Source organism: Aedes aegypti, chromosome 2, assembly GCF_002204515.2.
Source record: "Aedes aegypti strain LVP_AGWG chromosome 2, AaegL5.0 Primary Assembly, whole genome shotgun sequence".
Lineage (NCBI taxonomy): Eukaryota > Metazoa > Arthropoda > Insecta > Diptera > Culicidae > Aedes > Aedes aegypti.
The window spans coordinates 132,168,249-132,190,002 of NC_035108.1; the positions used below are offsets into that span (position 1 = coordinate 132,168,249).

At 37.9% G+C, this 21,754-nt stretch overlaps 1 protein-coding gene across 4 annotated transcripts in view; it reads right to left on the minus strand.

Annotated features, from left to right (window-relative positions):
* The window catches only part of LOC5566834, a 310,372-nt gene that overhangs the window by 59,963 nt on the left and 228,655 nt on the right, over positions 1-21,754 (minus strand). For all 4 annotated transcript variants that reach the window (XM_021842417.1, XM_021842416.1, XM_021842415.1 and 1 more), the window contains one exon: positions 761-905. In XM_021842417.1, coding sequence (XP_021698109.1) covers positions 761-905 — 145 coding nt within the window. The remainder of the gene's footprint in view (positions 1-760; positions 906-21,754) is intronic.

A 21,754-nucleotide genomic window follows, 5' to 3' on the forward strand; every position in this document is an offset into this window, starting at 1 on the left:
CGAGTGGAAGTTTAACAACTACCGAAAGCTAAACATTACAAATCTTCACATCAATTTGTCCATCTAATACAATTGCAAATTATATGTAATGTTTAGCTTTTCGGTAGTTGTTAAATATGATCAATTTTGTGATTAAAACTCATTTATCACTTAAAAATATGATCACACTAGACTTTTTAAAGCGAAATAAAAATAAAATAAAAAAATTCATTTTGGACTTAAAAAAATCGATGTTAGAAAAACTTTTTTCTCTAAAATATGCCCAATTTGCAATGTATGGACGACTTTTAGTAAATTTAATTACGAAACTTTTTGCTTAAGGATGATCAAAATCTGAAGTGGCCTTTTTTTAAATCGACTTTAAAGTTTTGAATCATTTTTTTTTTCAGTGTAGAAAATGTTTTTTAATTTTTCATTTTTTTTCTAAAACGTCAGGAAATTTCACGACAGTCCCCCATACAACACTTTTTTTGTAGGTCTTACCGTTTTTGAGTTATGCGGGTTTATAAAAAAAAAAAGTAAAAAAAACTTTGACCCTTTCCAAATGTTAGTCTAGATCGATTTTGAAAAAAAAAAACAAAATATGCAAAGTATCTTATTTTCACATACTTTTGACATCCAGAAAGTTTCACTGAATTCTGAAGGGGTGCTGCCAATCGCGTGTCGAGTTGGCGTGAAATCCGTCCGAAGTGGATCAAAAGTGCCAAGATAGGATCCGGCTCATACTAGACAAGAACAAAATCATCTATCCATAACTTACCGTCAGTGGTGGGCTGCTCGCATAGCCACACCCGGCAGCAGTGATCGGGAAGCTCCACCAGTCGCGCCCCGACGCAGATCGCTGTGTCGTTGGGTGGAGGCAGATTTTCGTGTGGGCAGAGGGTCGAACATGCGTGCCGTCCGTTCTGAAAAGGGTTCGAAACAGCAGAAAAGTTAAAAAAGTAAACCATTTTTTGGCGTTTGTAATCCCATACTCGTTCGGAAACGTAAACGAAAAAGGGCCATGGGAAAAATGATGAAAAAGCATTCCAGAATTGTCGCAACTCGAAATTAATGGCAGTAAATTATAATCAAATTCATTAGAGCCCTCAGCTGCCACTCGATGGGTATGGGTATCGTTTTCACCCGTGCTGGACGACATAATGATTGCGCGTAAATATTGGACCAGTAATTAACAAAGTTGAAATTTAATCGTCTACTCAGCCCACACTGCCGTAAATCGCGCTCACGTAGTCATTTGGCTGGCGTGGCAGTGACTCCTAATGCTTTCGATAAAGGATCACACAATGCACGTGGTGTAAAGGTAAAGGATTTTCCTTTAATGAAATGTAAGAGAGTGATGACAGGAGTAAATTCTACTAAACCAGCTTCTTTAGATCGATGCTTCTTTGCAACTGTATTTTGAAGCACAATTGAAGCAAGCGAAGAAAAACATCCCATTTGTATCGGTCCATGATCGACAATATTTCGCACGTTGTATAAAGCTTGATAAACAACAGCAACGAACGAGAGCCCAAAGAGAGAGCGATGAAAAAATAAACCGTTTTTTTTTCGCTGCAACTATTGCCGGATTTAGGCTTCGGGAGGCCCGGGTCAGATCTTTTAAAGGGGGCCCTTTTTCTCAACACTTTTTGGGATTCCACAAACTTATTTGAATTTGAGTTTTGAACGAGATGGTTGGTCCAAACATATGAGTGGCCCAAATTCAAAGTAGTGTAAGTGACATTGTTGGTTGTGAGCTATATACATTAAAAAAATCGACTGTTTTTAAGCTTTCCAAAATGTTTTGAGGTGATTTTTGCATCCAAGATAGAAAAATATAATAATTCGTAGGAGATTTGCTCGTTTTTTGGCTTCTATATAATTGGTATGAAGTGAAAAATTGCTGTCGTTTTCTCCAAAGCTCCTTTAAGTTCTATTTAGTACAAGTTTCCAGTTTTTCTCAGGTTGCCGCATTCTCTAAAAAAAAGGATTCACAGTACTAGCAAACATCAAGTACACGAGGCTGATTGACCTGAAATTTGAACTGCATGTTGAAAATAACTTCAATTTAGATTTGTAAATAAATCATCAAATTCTGTGCAAAAGTATCTAAGCTTTTAAACTCTACCATATTGACAAAAATGTCAAAGTTTTGTTACTTAGTTATTTTGAAAACAGAAAACATGCCTTCTGCTAAATACTCACATTTCAAAAATATTCCTGTTTGAAAATGTTGTTATTTTTCTCGAAATAGTATTTTAAATAGCTTACAAAATATAATTTGATATATTTCTCATATATCAAAACACAAGTTGTTTATGAGATGTAGTAAAATTTTATTATGTAGTTCAAGTTAATCGGTTCGTTAGAAGCTGTTATACAGTTCCCTAGACTTGGCTAGGGACTTGGCAGTACTGAAAAATATATAAAAATAATGACTACAACGTCACAAAATGATTTCTCTTACGCTTCAAGTTTCTGATAGAATTTATGTTTAACTTTTAAAGTTCTGATAGGAACCAGATAAAATCTTTGAATTGAATAGAAGAATAATAATTGATTACACCATACTGTGAGATTAGGCAAAGAAAAACAATAACTCAAACATTGGAAAGTTGACTTTAACGTTAGAATTATATGTTCAAATGTCTAAAGAGAAAATATTGTAAGGTATTTGAAAATGTTTTTTGTTCTTAATTTTGATTCCTCGGGGGCCCCCTTCATCGGGGGGCCCGGGGCATTTGCCCCCTTGGCACCCCCCCAAATCCGGGCCTGGCTGCAACACATGATTGTTACAGAGAGCTTTAAGTGAGATATATTCAATTTTTTTTTCAGTATTCAATACCTGGCCAGGCGAGTGATGGTTACACTGCGGAACACGTTTTTGTCTCAAGCATCAAAATACCGCTATTTACTTAATTAAGGGTTGCTGAATCCATTGCCGTTTTCAGAAATAACATAGCACGTCTAGTTTTAGAGATATTGGCTGTTAAAAATGCAAAATTTGACTATATCAGCCAACTTGCATGCAAGTTTGCCAGCTTGTATGGCAATTTATTTGCTGAATTTGCCACAGAATTCAAAGTTTATGTGTTTAACAATACTTATCAACAAAGTTCAAAATACTTTCGATGCTCAAACATTATTTTCTGGTTATTTAGAATAGTATTGTTTTTTGCCATATAAGAAAACGAAGAGTTTTGTATGGAGACTGCGAGCATGTTGCAAAAATCGATTTAAACTAAATTTTATCGTGCAATTTGAACCAAATTATATCTAAAATGAAAGTTGAAGTCCTATTTTGCATGCTTGATGGATCATATCACAAAAAAGTTCAATAAATCATACTTTAAATTTCTTGTAAACATCAATTAAACCAGTGTTTTATGCAACTTTGGCGACCTGTAGCTAAAAATTGTGACGTGCTGGGAGATTTCTGAGAACGGCATAAGATTCAGCGACCCCAAATCTACTAGAGACACATAATTCAATCCTGGAGACACGCAAAAATGACATTTTTGTTATGCTGTGTAATTTTCTGACCGATAAAACAAATGGTAGCTGCAAGTTTGAAAAAATACTTAAATGCATTGATGAATGAAGAAAATGATCTGCAAAGAACCCGAATTAGACCATAGACTTCGTGTCAACCCGCTTATCTCACATATACTTTGTTTAGTTAAGGAGGATTCTTCACGATTCTAAGGGATCTTCTAATTTGTCACACTCTATACTAATACAAAACGACAACTTTCCAAAGAAAGTTCTCAGTCAATAATTGTTGAAGTGCTAAACCTGTACTCCCGAAAATTAAAAATGGCACAATTTAAATGGTTTATAATAGGAAAACTGTGGGAACATCTGTCATAAGCAGCTCGTCACCGTTCAGAAGAGCATGGTCGAAATCAGCAGGATCTACATTGAGCGGACGTAATTACTCATGGTGGAAAAGTTTTCCCCTCTCAACAATCTACACACCCGTCCGTATCAGATTCCCTTACGGCGAAATGCAAATAACCAGGACAGACACTGATCCGCCTTCCAATAGCGGAGGGGATTATAAACTCTGGCCAAACTAGGTCATTCATCAATTATTGCATCCGTCCTGGTCGCTGTGACCGAGGTCCAAGTCCAAGGATGCCCTGCGGGCAAACTGGTGTTGATGAGTCAATGCATATTATAGGTATCTCCAGCACAGGGGAAGACGTGGAAATCCGACCGAAGTGAGACTCGAACGACAGGCGTCATCAAAGAGATGCAGAAATATTCAATATTCATGCAAAGTATACAGTATGGCTCATAAAAAAAATGCGAAAATTGTTTAATCGTGAATGTAGCATCCACAAGCGTTATTTTCATTGTTTTTGTTAGTGAATGTAGTTTCTGATCATTGAAGTATATTCTAACATAACTTCGCTATTAAGGACAATTTTTGTCATATTTTTCTTACTGTCTTACTGTTAATGTAATAAAACAAAGAAGTTCAAAGGTTTTATCCGCCCAAAGCTAGAAACAGCGTCTGATTGTCGTACACTCTGGTGATAAACTTTCCACCTTCAAAAATCACACGTTATTGTTGTAAATTTTAGTTTGTTTGGTATCAGAGGATGGAGGAGTTCTTAGAGAACGTGATTTTCATGGTCACATTAAAATATTTTGCCAAGGTCATAGTTTTGAGGGCATTTGCGTCTTTTAGGTTTGATATGCCTTTATTTTTTGTTAATGTTTAGTAAAAAATAAATACGGAGGCCTAGAACAGATTTTTGAGGATGAAATTTGTTTCTTCGATTAGAGACAACTTATATCAATTCTAGCTCAAAGGTTTTGAGCAAAACGGAGCAGCTTATCACACTAATATAAAGGTTCAACCACGACTCTTCAGAATGAGCCAAATTTTCTATAATATGTTTAAGTCTCCAATGACCCAGGTCTGAACCAATTCTATCATTTGCTATGGGCGTATGCTGGAGACAAGGCCTGTGGAGAATCTCACGCCATCGTTGATGTTTTAGAAGCTTTCATCACACAAATATTGATCTCGACGTCCACATGATAAAATTTGAAGGTATGCTTCCAATTCCTCTCTAGTAAGGTGAAAGTAACAGATAAAAATCATGTCTAAAGCAAAAAACTGAGTCTGAATAGATTTAACAATACAAGTAATGAATAATATTTATGTTTCATTCACATTTTCTATGTAAAAGCTACCATTAAACATGATATGACGATTTTCGCATTTTTTTATGGGCCATACTGTACATCCTATTTGCGAGGAAATCGTCTCGAAATCGATGGAAATGGGTTATGGATGGAAAGCAGGCGCTAGAGCTGAAGCAGGGAATGACACCTGGTCTCAGAAGGGAAAGTTCACATAGAAGAGATTGATTATTGGATCGCATCCATTCTGTGCCAACGAAAGGATTATGGGCGAAGGGCGATGAATTAGTGCGGAGGTGAAGAATGATAAATGAATTGAAGGGTTTCATCGATCGAAGGAAATTGGTTTTTATGTATAGGAACAATAACGAATGCTTGGAAACGATAGTAATAGTTCAGCTAGAGAAGTGACGTTCAATTTATGATTCTAATTTTAACTCATTTCACCGATGGTTGAAATTCTTACCATATATTTTTCAGTAAAAATGCGAAAGACAGAGAAACTGTCTAATTTTTCCGGTGCAAACTCCAAACAGTCACAAGCTTTCATATAAAATGAGTCCTATTTTGTGCGGCCTATAAAGAAAACTTCTTCAATATCTGGCTCGTTGACAGTATAACCAGATATTCCAATTTAAAAATTGTTGATTGTTTACATTATTTTCTGGAAATTTGAAAATTCACTTTATTTTTCGAATTATTCAAAATCTCTAAAAATATACTCTAATTTTTTTAAGTTTAAAAACATTCTAATTCGGCGTTCTAATTATTGTTGAAATTATGTAACTTCTGTTTACTAATATGTAAAACCTTAACACCGCTAGCGCATGACGGCTCACCATAGTAGCATGTCCGAAAGAACTTGAAACTATTGAGAACCAGAGCTACTGGTCCAAATCCCTGATAAAGGTGGATGGTTGTGAATCACAACTTGTGATGACTATGACCGTGGTCATCATGTAAAGAACAAACGGACATTGCTGTATCGTGTCAGCACCGAAGAGGCAGCCCCTCTAGCACGATGTAGGTAGCGCAACCCTGGTTAGGTGGTCTATCGAAGACTCTTCACCAACCAAGCAAGGCAAAAGTAGAGCAAACGGATTGATTTTACGGCAACAGACCCGGCAACGAATAAAGGACGATTGGAAACTTGAACTGCGGAATGTTGGCGTGAACGTGGCAGCTATCCAGAAAATACGCTGGCCGAGAACCGGAGAACGCGAATTCCGAGCGGTGGACCCCATTGCCAAAACTTCATTCAAGTACCGTAAAACGGGGTAACTTTGATAGTTTTTTCGAAGAAAACTTCAATATTTATGCATGCTGTTTCAAAGAATTACAATTTATATTTTTAAAACAAGTACTGACATCCTAACTATCGATTGCACTTGATAGATTGCCAAAAGATTCATTCTGAATGGATACATAATTTTTCATAAAATCGAAAGTCGGTTTACTGTTTTGGGGTAACTTTGATAATGAAGTATGAATCGAACAAGATTGAATGAATTACGGAACATTTCTCGCGGAACATTACTAAAGGACCTATGTACAAATGAGAGATTCTCTCCTCTCTCGTTCTCTTTCGATTATAACAGTGGAACACTAAAGATTTTGGGAAGTTTTTCACTATAGATCGAAAGTAAATTTCCTTGACTAGCGTTTCATACAAAAAACGCAACAGAAGAGATTAATGTGACTCAGTTATTAATGAAAGAGAAAGTAAACAAAGAGAGCCTCTCAATGTTAGATAGGTCCTTTAGTAATGTTCCGCGAGATTTATAGGGCGTTGCATACCTCTAGGCGTTTAACATTATATGGAAATTTCTGACTTAGATTACAAAAATGGTCCCAGTTTGTAAAAATGGTTTTCGCTTAGAGATTTGAGACCAAATTCATGTTCTACTATAACTAGGCTATCATGGGTAAGTGACGAACTCATTATGACTTTATCAAATAGTGGTCGTAGAACAGATTGTTTGTAAGCGTTGCAAAAATGCTAAAATCTTGTAAATTTCTAATATTTGCATAAAAAACCTCAAATGCACTTGATTCCAACGAAAATAGCTTTGACATGAAGTGTCATATTAATCCTCTCACTTTTGCATTCGTTTTTCTTAACTAATTGACAGAAACTTCGTTATTGTTTAGTATGTTGGGGGTCTCGCACTATCAAAGTTACCCGCATTATCAAAGTTACCCCGTTTTACGGTACCAAATCTACTACAGCGGTGGCGACAGAGCAGAACATGGAGTTGGCTTCATAGTGATCGGGAAGCAGATGAAGCGAATTATTCGGTGGAAACCGATAAGCGACCGAATCTGTGTATTGAGAATAAAGGGCAAGTTCTTAAACTATAGCGCCAACGAACGATAAGCCCGATGACATGAAGGATGAGTTCTATGAGAGCCTGGATAAGGTCTACGGAGAGTGCCCAAAACAAGACGTCAAGATAATCATCGGCGACGCAAATGCGCAGATCGGGAAAGAAGATTTCTACCGACCCGTCATTGGAACGGAAAGCCTTCATTCCATTACCAATGATAATGGCCTGCGGCTATTAACCTTCGCTGCTGCTAGAGGGATGGCAATCAGCAGTACCTACTTCGCACGAAAGAATATCCGCAAACACACCTGACGAAGTACAGGCATCGCCACTCGGGTGCCTGCTCCCAAATAGACCACGTGCTGGTTGATGGGCAACATTTCTCAGATGTCATGGATGTCAGGACCTTCCGAGGCCCTTATATCGACTCGGATCATTATCTCGTTGTAGCTAAAATTCGGGCGCGGTTATCCAGCGTCACGAGTTCCACAAGAAACAGAACGCTGCGCTTCAATAGACAACGCTTGTCGACTGTTGCGGTTGCTGTGCAGTACCGTCAGCAACTAGACGAGCAGTTGGGAAGAATCAACGTTGTTGGAGACGTCGACAGCCTGTGGGGGTCTATCCACGAAGCTGTGACAACAACGGCGCGGGAAGTGATCGGCACTGGTCAACGACGAAGACGAAACGACTGGTTCGATGAAGAGTGCCAGAGAGTGACAGACATGAAGAATGTCGCCAGAAGCCGTATGCTTGTGGCCGGTACCCGACAGAACAGAGAGCGGTACAGGGCAGCGAGAGCCGAAGAAAAGCGAATCCACCGAAGAAAGAAAAGGCAGCACGAAGAAAGTGTGGTAGCTGACGCTCATGAAAGCATGAACCGGAATGATATTCGGAGATTCTATGCAACGGTCAATGGTGCGCGGCACAATACAGTATCAGTGCCCGCCATGTGCAATGATCGAGAAGGGAATTTGCTGACCGATAAAACGGCGGTGGCTGCCAGGTGGAAGGAGCACTTTCAGCAATTGTTGAACGGTGAGAATGGAAATGTAGCGAGGAACAGGATGAACATTGATGACGACGATCAAGCTGTGGACCCACCGACCATAGGAGAGGTTAAAAAGGCTATCAGCGAGCTGAAGAACTGTAAGGCTGCTGGGAAGGACGAGATCTTGGTCGAGCTTCTCAAGCACGGAAGCGAGCAGCTTTACCAGTCGATCCACCGAGTACTTCTGAAGGAGGACGAAGAATTGCCCACCGGCTGGTTGGATGGCCTCATTGGTTGGATACCACATTGGGCCTCATCCGCCCTATCTACAAGAAAGGACACAGACTGGAGTGTGCCAATTACAGAGCAATTACCCTGCTGAATTAGGCGTACAAAATTCTGTCGCGCATCCTGTTTAACAGACTGCGACCGCTCGAGGCTCCTTCGTCGGCGAATACCAAGCTGGTTTTCGCGAGGGCCGTTCGACAACGGACCAGATGTTTAGCTTGCGAATGATCCTAGACATATTCCGGGAGTATAACTTGCAGACTCACCATCTGTTTATTGATTTCTGAAAATGGTTTTCCGGCGAAACTAATTAGGCTGATACGTGCTACGCTGGATGGTTCGAAATCAAGTGTTCGGATCGCAGACGAGGTGTCAATCTCGTTCGTGACGTTAGACGGATTGAAGCAGGGAAACACACTTTCGAATTAACTGTTCAAAATTGCACTCGAGGGTGTTATTAGGAGATCTGGCGTGCAGAGAAATGCACTATTATCACAAGGTCACATATGCTCCTTGACTTTGCGGACGATATAGACCTAATTGGAATCGATCGCAGGTCAGTGGAAGAAGCCTTCGTGCCTCTAAAAAGGGAGACAGCGAGGATAGGCTCGACCATCAATTCTACCAAGACGAAGTACATGGTTGCAGGTAGAGATAGAGTCAGGCATGGTGGTGTAGGTGCTGAGGTAGTGTTTGATGGGGATGTGTTTGAAGTTGTTGAAGAATTTGTTTGCCTTGGAACACTTTTGACATGTGTCAACAACGTTTCCCGCGAAGTGAAAAGACGTGTTGCAGCTGCAAATAGGGCCTTTTACGGACTACGTGACCAGCTTAGGTCCCGCAGCTTGCAAATGGAAACGAAATTCGCCCTGTATAAAACATTGATTCTTCCGGTGGCTCTCTACGAAGCGTATACGTTGAAAGAGTCAGACCGGAAAGTTCTCGGTGTCGGTGTCGAGCGTAAAGTGCTGGGGACAATGCTCGGTGGGAAACTCGAAAATGGTGTGTGGCACAGACGTATGAATCACGAGTTGTATCAAGTGTACAAAGATGCGAATATTATCAATCGTGTAAAATACGGCAGACTTCAGTGGGTTGGTCACTTAGTGCGAATGTCGGAAGAAAGAATTGCGAAAATAATATTCAGCAGGGAACCAGGTAGAGGTCGGCGGCTTCGGGGAAGACCACGAATACGCTGGCTGTACTGTAGCCATCAAGGTATCAAGGTACGTAAAACCTTAAGATGAACGCATGTGGAAAGCTTATAAGAAAAATTATAAACTTTAACAGAACAAGTGAAAGCAGGTTTTTTTTTATTGTTCAGAAAAGGTCTGATGAAATTTTTTTGAATCACGGGCCAAACCTGCGACACACATAATGTGAAGCGAATTTTTGTCGGTGCAAATTTTGTTTTTATGTTTTTTTTATAAAAGTGATAATAATTTCTTATAATCAAATTGAAAATCGATGTTTGCTCTTGGAAGTCAGGGGGGAGTTTTCTACGAAAGTTTGACAGTGCATGTATTAGGTATTGGAATAAGCGTGACAGAGGGGGTAGGGGTGGTCTAGAAACCTCGAAAAACGACGGACGTCATATTTGAATCATCCCTTGTAATAATCTTGTGGAGGATTCTGTGAGAATTGTGCTCATGATCATGTTAGAATGCAGCAAAGTATTCTTTAAAAATACCCTGAATCCTAAGAGAGTGTTGTCCAGGATTTCAAAAATATTCATATAAATTACCATAGAATTATCTCAGAATTTCATTTAGTATAATTCGGAAATCCTGTCCAATATTTCCAAATTATGAAGTCCCATACGTTGCGGAAATATAGTTAAGGAATCTATAAAAAATGTCCATATGATTTCGTCAGCACCCCCTAAGAACTCACTTTAGTATCATGTTCTAGAATCTGGAGCAATCTGTTCTGCTCAGAATTCTGTAAAAAATTCTGTAGTCAAATATCCACTTAAGGTCTACAATAGCCCTATTTAGCACGAGACATGAAAAATGAACTGTCGCACGATATGTATTGGAGTTCAATATCAATTGTCCCTAATTACAGGTTCCCTCTGGAACATCCGGTGGTCCCGGAAGTAGTCACTGTAGTCAACTATCCATTTTGAGTCTACAGTTGCCCTATTTTCGACAAGACATGAAGAATGAGCCGTCGCATGATATGCTTTGGTGTCAAAATCGAAATGTCCCCTATGCAAGGTTCCCCCGGGGCACTGGGCGGCGCCATGAGTGGCCAAATCTGTACAAGACTCATTTTCAACTTATAATAGGGTATTTTATGATAAGCTAGGGAGAAAACAATATTGCGCGACATATTTTGAGTGAATAAATTGTTTGATCCCAATTCGGATCCACTACCGGCACCGATTCCGGGTAAATGGCCATATATTGGTTGTTTCTGGACCAATATTAATACTTGGCGCACCAATCGCTTCAGAATTAGATCTTCTATCTTCATGTGTAGTAAAATTTTGATTTTTTAGCCGAGACCTTTGCTAAAAACACGTCATAATTTTACTGCATAAGACATGCTTCCGGAAATCCGGATTATCACCGGTATTCGGTGGTCATAGTTCATCTCCGTGGATGCACCTCAAAACTAGATTAGTTGACCCGTCCATTACTTCTTAAAGAATTGAAATCGGTCAATTTTTGTCAAAGTTACAGCATTCCAAAGTTGGCCCAATTTTTGCCTGTCCCAGTTATTTTGACAACCCCCTGTATATCAAATATTCCATCATTTGCGATACTTTAAAAATGGGGAGGGTACAAAAAAGGGGGGAGGGCTCCCTGCAAATCTTATTACAACTCTTCATATTGTATTTAAAGTTAAAAACATTATATGGCACATGAATTCCCCTGTCCTGAATATAAAACACTGTGTCGGTTTATTGATTAGATTAGATTTTTAACCCTTTGGGGCCTGATTTTTTCCAAGAACTATTATACAGTTTTTTGAACGCCTTTCAATAGTTTTGGTGCTCAAAATGCTAAACATAACAAGAAATGATGACAAATATTTTTTTGGTAGGTGCTAGGTCTTCCAAACTGCTCTTGAGTTTATAACTTGAAGTCTATGCTTGTAATAACAACCTTGTTCATCATACAAGGTGATGAACTGTAATCTACGGTATATTCTGAATCTTCTGAGTGTTCAACAAATATTATCAGATCATTTCGAATGTTCTAGATTATCTAACTTGTCGGGATGTTCAGTACATAAGATCTACAACTCGATGAGAGTCAGGATTTAGTGGTAATAAATTAATAACCACGAAACGAAGCACTTCCGAAACATGGTGTATTCGACAAAGTTTCCAGTCATAATTAGCGACATCTATTGGGAAGCATCCATAAATTATGTCACGTAAAAATATACTATTTTCAACCCCCCTGCTTTTCACCTTTTGTTTGAGAACAATTTGTGAAAACGTCAGTAGAGTCTAAATGCGTAAACAAGTAGAAACATGTTTTGAATATATGTGTTTGTCGACGAATCTTCTTCTTTTTTCTTGGCATATCGTTCCCACTGGGAGGAAGCTAGCTTCTCAGCTTGGTGTTAGTTTAGCACTTCCACATTTATTACCTGAGATCTTTCTGAGCTAATGACCTTTTTGCATGGATATATCGTGTGGCAGGCATGCGCCCATACTCTGTGCCCAAGGAAGTCAAGACTCTTTCCTTTACGAAAAGATCCGGTAATCGTCATACAAATCTCGAGCTCTACTTCTTTTTTGCAATCGTGCAACACGACTATCCGTGTAGAGGCGTCACTACTGTACTGTCGTTGTAGAGGCGTCACTAACTGTACTGATCGTTGTGATGGACATCCGACGGGAATGTGTGCATTGTAAGTCGGCACACGGAAGTAAATTGAAGACTGACACTCGGTGTATTGCATGTGATAAGTATACATGTAAGCATTCTTTTTATGATTTTCATAACCAGCTGGACTGAATTACAAGGCTTCAAGCAAATAAAACAAGTGATGTAAAACGTGTAAAAAACTTGTTTTTTATTACAAAACTCCAATACATATCAGAAGAGGAAGTGTGGTTTGGAAACGTTTCAGATGATTCGAGGTTGAGTGTGTTGTAGTTTTTAATAGCGTCAAAACTTGGAGGCACCAAAGGGCTAAAGAAGAACTATTCCTGAAGCATTCTCGGAAGGTGTTACTGAAAAATCCTTATAAACGCATCATTCTATTGATATTTACTCCTCTTTATTGATGTTAATCAAACCCTAGCAGCAAACCATGCGACCAGAGCTGACCCCCAGGTTCACAGATTTCGATTGGTTATGTAAGCGAAAACAACTGCTGTTACGGACTAGGCTACGACTGTAGATTTCAGGGACTGCTGCAGGGCATTGCGGATGACCCTGAGTATCTCAAAAGTATTTAGCAATACCATTTGACCACTCGGAAAGTTCAGTGAACCTGGTAGATTCTTCTTCTTCTTCTTCTTGGTGTAATGTCCCCACTGGGACAAAGCCTGCTCCTCAGCTTAGTGTTCTTTGAGTACTTCCACAGTGTGGCAGGCACGAAGATAAAGGGTGTCCACGATGAAATTGCCACACACAAAATTAATTCGCAAAATTCGAGTTTTCATCCGATTGTCATCAAATTTTCAGGGATTGAGATATAACTATTAAACTTCATTTTACCATTTTACTCGTATTTTATTAACAGTCCATACGGAAATACCCGCACCTTGGCCTTAACCCCGGCCATGAGATTCTGCACAACCTGTGAATCAACCGTTTTTTGCATGTGAACCCATACTTTCTTAAGTTCCTCGACTGTCTTCACTACCGTAGGTCGTTTACACACTTAATTTCCAAAAATTTGCTGAATCTCGGCAAAACTTTTACCGAGATTTCGGTAAACCATTACCGAATCTCGGTAACGTTTGCCGAAATCTCGGTAAAAAATTTGGTTTGCCGAGATTCGGTAAAATTTTAACGATATTTCGGTTAAAAGTTTACCGAGATTCGGCATTTTTTTTACCGAAATCTCAGCTGTTGGATTCTCGGCAATCCGTTTGCTGAGGTCGGCAAAATAATTTAAGTGTGTAAGAAGATGCTGCTTCATAATCGCCCAGTACTTCTCGATGGAGCGGAGCCCCGGAGTGTTGGAAGGGTTGAACATTTTTGGCACGAAATTGACCTTATTATCCGCATACCACTTCAGTACGTCCTTGGAGTAGTGGCATGAGGCCAAATCCGGCCAGAAGATTCTTGGGACTTTGTGGGCCTTCAGGAGAGGGAGCAGCCGCTTCTGCAGGCACTCTTTCATGTACACTTGTCCGTTCATCGTGTCCTAGGTCACGAAAGGTGCACTCTGCTTCCCGCACGTGCAGACGGCTTGCCAAACTAGGAATTTCTTCGCAAATTTGGACCTCTTCTGAGTGCGGACATGCTCCGGAACGCTGAACTTATCCTTGGCCGTGAAAAACAGGTTGTCGGGGATCTGTTTGAAGTCGGCCTTCACATATGTTTCGTTGTCCATGAAAGTATGGGTTTACATGCAAAAAACGGTTGATTCACAGGTTGTGCAGAATCTCATGGCCGGGGTTGAGGCCAAGGTGCGGGCATTTACGTATGGACTGTAAATAAAATACGAGTAAAATGGTGAAATGAAGTTTAATAGTTATATCTCAATCCCTGAAGTTTTGATGGCAATCGGATGAAAACTCGAATTTTGCGAATTAATTTTGTGTGTGGCAATTTCATCGTGGACACCCTTTACTCTATGCCCAAGGCAGTCAAGAATATTTTCATTACGAAAAGATCCTGGACCGACCGGGAATCGAACCCGGAACCCTCAGCATGGTCATGATGAATACCCGCGTCTTTACAGCTTCGGCTATGGGGGCCTTATATAACCTGGTAGATTATATAACTGAACTCTATTCAGCGAAAAAACACTGCCACAAGGGCAGATTTGATGTTCTGAGCTCCAGGATAGTTTGGAAAAGCTTTTGAGATTCTCAGAGGTCAATAGATTCCGTTTGAGTTGAAAATATTATTATTTGCAGCGTCGCGTTACGGAAATTTCCGTAGATCTACGGAATTGAGCACTTTCTACGGATCCGTAAGATAATTCTACGGAAAATGTATATTTTCTACAGAAAGCTACGGAAATTCTCATTATTCTACGGTAATTTACGGATTTTTCCAACGGAAATCTACGGAATTGCAATGCCGGGGATCTCTCCCCCCGCTTATTACTTTTCGTCTACGGAATGACTTCCAAAGAAATCTGGCATCGATGATTATTTCTAGCGCAAGCAACTACTGCAGTAAATTTCGAGAATTGAGCTTCGGGATAGTTTGAACGTCGTAGAATATCCCAGGATATGAAAAGGCATGTGAAGCAGCGTTTTTCTTGACATAATAGGTATGTATTACCAAGTACGAACATCAATTGTATTTACGAAAGGCATTTAAACCTACTTTTATACTAATTATTCTATTTGTCAGACTTCTGCATGTTCAGGATGTTCTAGGTTGCCAAGTAGTTCCGAAGACAGTAAATTTTATTCATTGGTTCTTTTTATACAGCCATTTTCCGACTGCGGTCATAGATGACCGTGCCGGCCCCAAGGGAAAACTTTGATCATTTTAGCGAGAAAAGTTACTGGAACAAGGGTAGACCTGAAGTTCTGAACTCCAGGGTAAATTGGAGGGCCTGGAATATCACCAACGTTCCTTGAAATAGCCAATTGGTCTGTGAGAAGGTTCAGTGAACATGGTAGATTATATAACTTCACTCAGTTTAGAAGGAAATATTACTGGAATAATAGTAGACCTGAAGATCTGAAGTCCTGGGGAAATTTTGAATGATCTGCAATACCTCAATCGTTCCTTGAAACAGCATATTGATCCATGAGAAGGTTCAGTCAACATAGTAGTTTATATAACTTCACTCAATTTAGAAAGAAAAATTACTGGAACAAGGGAAGACCTGATGTTCTGAACTCCAGGGTAATTTGGAGGGCCTGGAATACTCCAAACGTTCCTTGAAATATCTTTTTGATTCGTGAGAAAGCTCAGTGAACATTAAATAACTTCATCGTTTAGTAAGAAAAATTACTAGAACAATTGTAGATCTGAATTTCTGAACTCCGGGGTAATCTGGGTGGCTCGGAATACCCCAAACGTTCCTTGAATTAGCCTATTGATCCGTGACAAGGTTCAGTAAACTTGGTAAGCTATATATCTTTACTCAGTTTAGCAAGAAAATATACTGGAATAAGTGTAGACTTAAAGTTCTGAACTCCAGGGTAATTTGGAGTACCTATAATATCCCAAACGTTCCTTGAAACAGTCTATTGATGCATGAGAAGGTTTAGTGAACAGGAAAGATTTTATAAATTCACTCAGTTTAGCGAGATAAATTTCTGGAATAAGTGTAGCCCTGAAGTTCTGAACTGCAGGGTAATTTGGAGGGCCCGGAATACTCCAAACGTTCTTTAAAACATCCTATTGATACGTGCGAAAGTTCAGTGAACATGGTAGATTATTTAACTTCACTCAGTTTAGCAAGAAATACTACTAGAATAAATGTAGACATGAAATTCAGATTTCCATGGTAATTTGGAGGGCCTGGAATACCTCAAACGTTTCTTGAAGTAGCCTTTTGATCCGTGACATGGTTCAGTAAACATTGTAGATTATATAACTTCACTCAGTTTAGCGAGAATAACTACTGGGACAAGTGTAGACCTGAAGCTCTGAACTCCAGGGTAATTTGGAGGGCCTGGAATATCTCAAACGTTCCTTGAAATAGCTCTTGAGATTCTCAGAGGTTGGTAGATTCTATTTGAATTTGTAATGTTATTGTTTTTAACCCAAACAATTACTGTTACGGTTGTAGATTTCAAAGAGTGTGCTTCAGGACAGTTCGGACGTTCTAGAACATCCCAGGACATAGCAAAGCAAGTGAAATAGTGTTTTCGTTAAAAGAGTAATTCTGTATTATCTAGCCTGAACATCATTTATGTTCACAAACAGCATTTCACGCTTCGTATGTACTTATAGTTCAATTTTCCAAACTTCAGGATGTTCAGGATGTTCTAGGTTGTCAATTAGGCCATAAAGGCATATACTTCATATTTTTCTCTGATAAAAGAGTATATTTGGGACAACTTTGCTGAAGACAGTATATACATTTATTCATTGGTTCTTTTTTTACAGCCTTTTTTGTACTGCGGTCATATATGACCGCGCCGGTCCCAAAGGGTTAAATAAAAAATGCAAAAAGTTCAAGTATATTTTAAAAATGACCTGGGGCAGACACGAACATTCTGAAAACGCCATTATTTTTATACTTTCAAGCCCGGGGTGTCCGGTCTCTGTGCATTCATATCGACTTTTTTTGTCGAACAGTGTAATTGTAAAAAATCTTCGAAACAAAATAGCTTAAAATTGATGGATCTAATGTTGAAATAATCAGCCTTGGAAAGTTGCTATACACTACCCGTCATAGATACGGACTTGCTCGAAAAGTATTGCAACGCTTAGCTGAATATTGAATCACCCTGAAAAGTTTAGCGTCACCTCAAAACAGGAACATTCATAATGCTATATCTCGAGATGCTGATGATCTATAATGGTGCGGTCTTCAGCAAAGTTGTTCAGCAGTTCAAGGGCATCCAAAAAGCAAGTACATAGTTTGGTTCGCAATTCCGCCGCTATGTGGCGCTAGTGAGCATGTAAAATTAAGCATTTTAAGCAAGTTCTTGTGATCCACAAGAAAAGCGAGTCTTCGGCAAAATTGTTCAGAAGGGCAAGGACATTCGGAAGACAGACAGTTTAGTTCGCAATTTTGCCACTAGGTGGCGCTAATGAGCATGCAAAATTTAGCATTCTGTTTATTTTTATCTTCTGATCCAAATAAGATAGAAAGATCGAGTATTCAGAAAAGCTTTTTAAGAAAGTCAAAGACATCTGAAAAGCATACCGTTAGGTAGAACTTGTAAGCATATTTGATCAAACAAATTCTATCTTGGGAACCAGATGGAATTGAAAGCTCGAGTCTTCAGCAAAGTTGTTCAGAAAGTCAAAAGCATCAAGAAAACAGATTGACTAATATGTTTTTAACTTCACATAAGTTCTATCTCATAATTATGATAAGGAAGAATGTTCAAGTTTTTGGGAAAGTTGTTAGAAAGTCAAGGTAATCCGAAAGGCAAACAGTTTAGCTCGTAATTTTGTCACTAGGTGGCGGTAGTGAACACGTTGAAAGAAGAATTTCAAGCTAGTTCTGTATTGTGATCCTAATGAAATAGCAAGTTTGAGTCTTCGACAAAGGCAGTTTTAAAGGATTCGGGTATGTTTTACTTCATGTGCGAGTGATTCATGTCTGACGCACTTATTACACAAGTAAAAAACTCTTCATATCCAAGTGATTCATGTCTTTTTATTCATGTTGATTCACTTCATACCCGACTAGAGGTACATAACAAAATGATATCAGCACATCTTGTTATGTTATAAGGTTTTTCCGAACATAGGTTGTTATAAACTTGATGCAGGATGTTGTTAAAATAACTAAAATTATAACAAGAAGTGTATGAATAGTAACATAAACATAACAAAATGTATTTTAATTATATCAAAAACATTTCAAATCAAGTTATTATGTTTGATACAAAGTATCAAAATTATAATACTGTTCGATAAAAGATAATATTGTATATTGTTGAAATGCATAAGTATCTATTCAATTTTGTTATAAAGTTGTTAAAATTGAACAAAAAATATCTTAAAACGAAGTAAAACACACTATGATATATTTTTGTTTTAATATGTTCTGTGCCTTCGCAGCCTAACAAAATTATATCATAATATGATATGCATATCATATTCTGATAAAATTTTATTATATTTTTGTTACAAGCTTCTAGTCGGGTACCCTAGTGATTAATGTCTGATCCTCTTTATATTCATGTGTATCAGGTTTGATTCACTTCATAATCAAGTAATTCAGATTTGATTTTATCCATATTAAATAAATCATGTCAGATTCATTTCATGTTCAAGTGACTCATGACTGATTCACTCCACATTCAAGCGATTCATGTTTGATTCGCTACATATTCAAGTGATTCACGTCAGATTCACTTCATTTTCAAACGATTCAGGATTGATTTACTTCATATTCAAATGATTGATTTCCAAGTGATTCAATTCACTCCGTATTCAAATGATTCATACCTGATTCACTTCATTTTCAACTGTTTTAGGTTTGATTCACTTAAAGTTCAGTTGATTTCAAGTGTTTCATACCTGATTCACTTCGTATTCAATGGATTCAGGAGGATTGATTCACTTCATATTCAAGTAATATAGGATTGATTCACTTCATATTTCAGAGATTCATGTCGGATTCACTGCATATTCAAGTCGTTCAGATCTGATTCACTTGATATTCAAATGATGTAGGTCTGAATTACTTAATAATTACCTGTTTCAACATGAAATACTTGATATTCAAATAGTTCAGGTCTGATTCACCTAAAATTTAGGGTTTACTGCAGATACGATTCACTTCATGTTCAAGCAGTTTAGGGTTGAGTCACTTAACTTTCAAGTGAATAATGCCTGATTCACTTTATATTCAAGTATTTCAGGTACGATTGACTGCATTTTCTAGAAATTCAGGGCTGTTTTACTTCATATTTGAGCACATCATTACTGATTCACTTTATCTTTGAGTTGATTCATTAAGAAATGATTCATGTCTGAATTATTTTATATTCAAGTATTTAAAGTTTAATTTTAGTTATTTGCTTCATATTTAAGGAATTCAGGACTAATTTACTTCATTTTCATGTGATTCAGGTTTGATTTACATTTTTTTTTTTCAAGTATTTAAGTTATATTTTTCTACTTGTACAAGTGACTCAGGTCTGATGCTTTAAATTTTCGAATGATGTAGATTGCAATCTCTTCAGGCTCAGCGATATAGTCAAATGTTTAAGGTCTGTCATCTATATAAATAAAAATTGAGTGGTTTTTGTATGTCACATATGTCGGAATGTCATAGGGATCTCGAGATATAGCAATGTAAAATTACATATATTGAGGTGAAGCTTAAGTTATTGGGGGGTGATTCAATATTCAACTGAGCGTTGCAATACTTATTTCAGTGAGTCCGTATTTATGACGGGTAGTGTAGCAACAAAACGACCAGATATGAGAAGGGTCTTTAAGGCTCAAGAATCCATCATTCAATCATCAGCAATCATCGAAAATTGAAAATCAGTTTTTTCTTTCAAATTTCAAGTAATCCTTATCAAAATCTATCATCGCATTACAGATAGCAAGTGTAATGCAATGATAGATTTTTATAAAGATTGCTTCGAATTTGTGCAAATTTGTGTTTTGAAAATTTGTAAAACAATGATTGTTATTTTCCTCTTAAGCTCCTAGTGGGCCGCACAAAATGAAGTGGCAGGCTGAGCGTTGAACAGCTCAAGTTTAGAATAACTTTCGAACGGATTCTCCTACATAGCTCCTTTGACTATTTAATATAAAATTAAAATAATAGAAGTTTTTGCTTAAAATTCAAGTTAAGTTAAGTAAAGCTAAATTTCAACTTTTTGAACCGCCCCCCCCTTGTCACGTTTTATAGGTCAAATGAAATCACATATAAAAAATAAACTTGATTCAGAATCCTTGACATAAGTTTCATACCATCCTGAAACAGATTCATACGAAATCCTGCGACAAATTCTCACAAAATTTGAAAAGATTTATTTTTTGCACATTTTTTTTTAGCACATAATTCCAGACATAACTTTTATGGAAAGCTTTGCCAAATTCCCCACTGGGGCCAAAGTTATCATTCACTATTACTTTTAGCTGTTAGAATTATGGTGGAATCCTAGGTGAATTTCTTATTACATTTGAGCAGATTTCTCTCAAAATCCTGGATAACATTCTCAGATATCCTTGGATTATGAAATTTAATCTTGAAAAAGACTTACATAGTTCGGAGCACGATTCTTACAGAATCAGGGAAATAATTCTATCAAAATCGTTGGCAGTGGATATGATTTTCAAGGACTGATAGAGTACAATTGTGAAAGCACAGGTGAGAATATTGCTGGGCATGTCGAATGGAGTCGTCGGAATGATTAGTTCGAAGTGGAGTGAAGAATGGTTTTACCCATTTGGTATAATGTCATTTGGCATAATGCCGTTTGGCATAACGCCATTTGGCATAACGGCCATTTGGCATAATTTGAAGAATAGATTTCCACAAATTGTTTTTCTCAACTTTGAACTCGATTAATCCAATGTATTCATCTTCGACTTTTAACAATATAATTGAATCTCTTCCGAGTTCCGACCGGTGCCTTCCAAGACACACTTATAGCTGTGAGTACTTATTCGTATCGTTTCATGAAAAAGTAATATGAGAAGTATAAAATTTGGCACCATAGAGTGAGCTCGCTTTAATCAATTTAATTATGCTTTTTTGACCGTGGCTTGGGTGTCACGATTTTTTCGTAGCTGAAATCACAGTCATATGAAACCGTTTAGTCTAGCCTTAAAATTATATTATTTTTATTTTTATTTATTTCTATTTATGAGGCTACAGAAATTAAATATGAAGAACATTCAATGTTCTAAAGAAGAAAAGTCACAAAAGATATGCTTTGTTTCAAATGCTATAAAAATCAGTTGATACACTGTTATTAATTCAGTAGAGTGATTCGCATATTGAATGACGTATTCTACAATTAGCGAGCATTTAAGGCATTCTAAAATTGACGAATTACTCTATTTAAAATTCCCCCTTCTTTTAAAAATAAGCTGTTCTTTTTAATTTGCAGCGTAACGAATCATAGGCACGCCTAGATCAATGTTTATTCACATAGGGTTGCCTTGATATCATGTTGATTAGAATTGCCCGGACTTTTGGAATCCCAGACACGGGGCATAATTCACCAAAAAATATATTTTATGCATGGAGA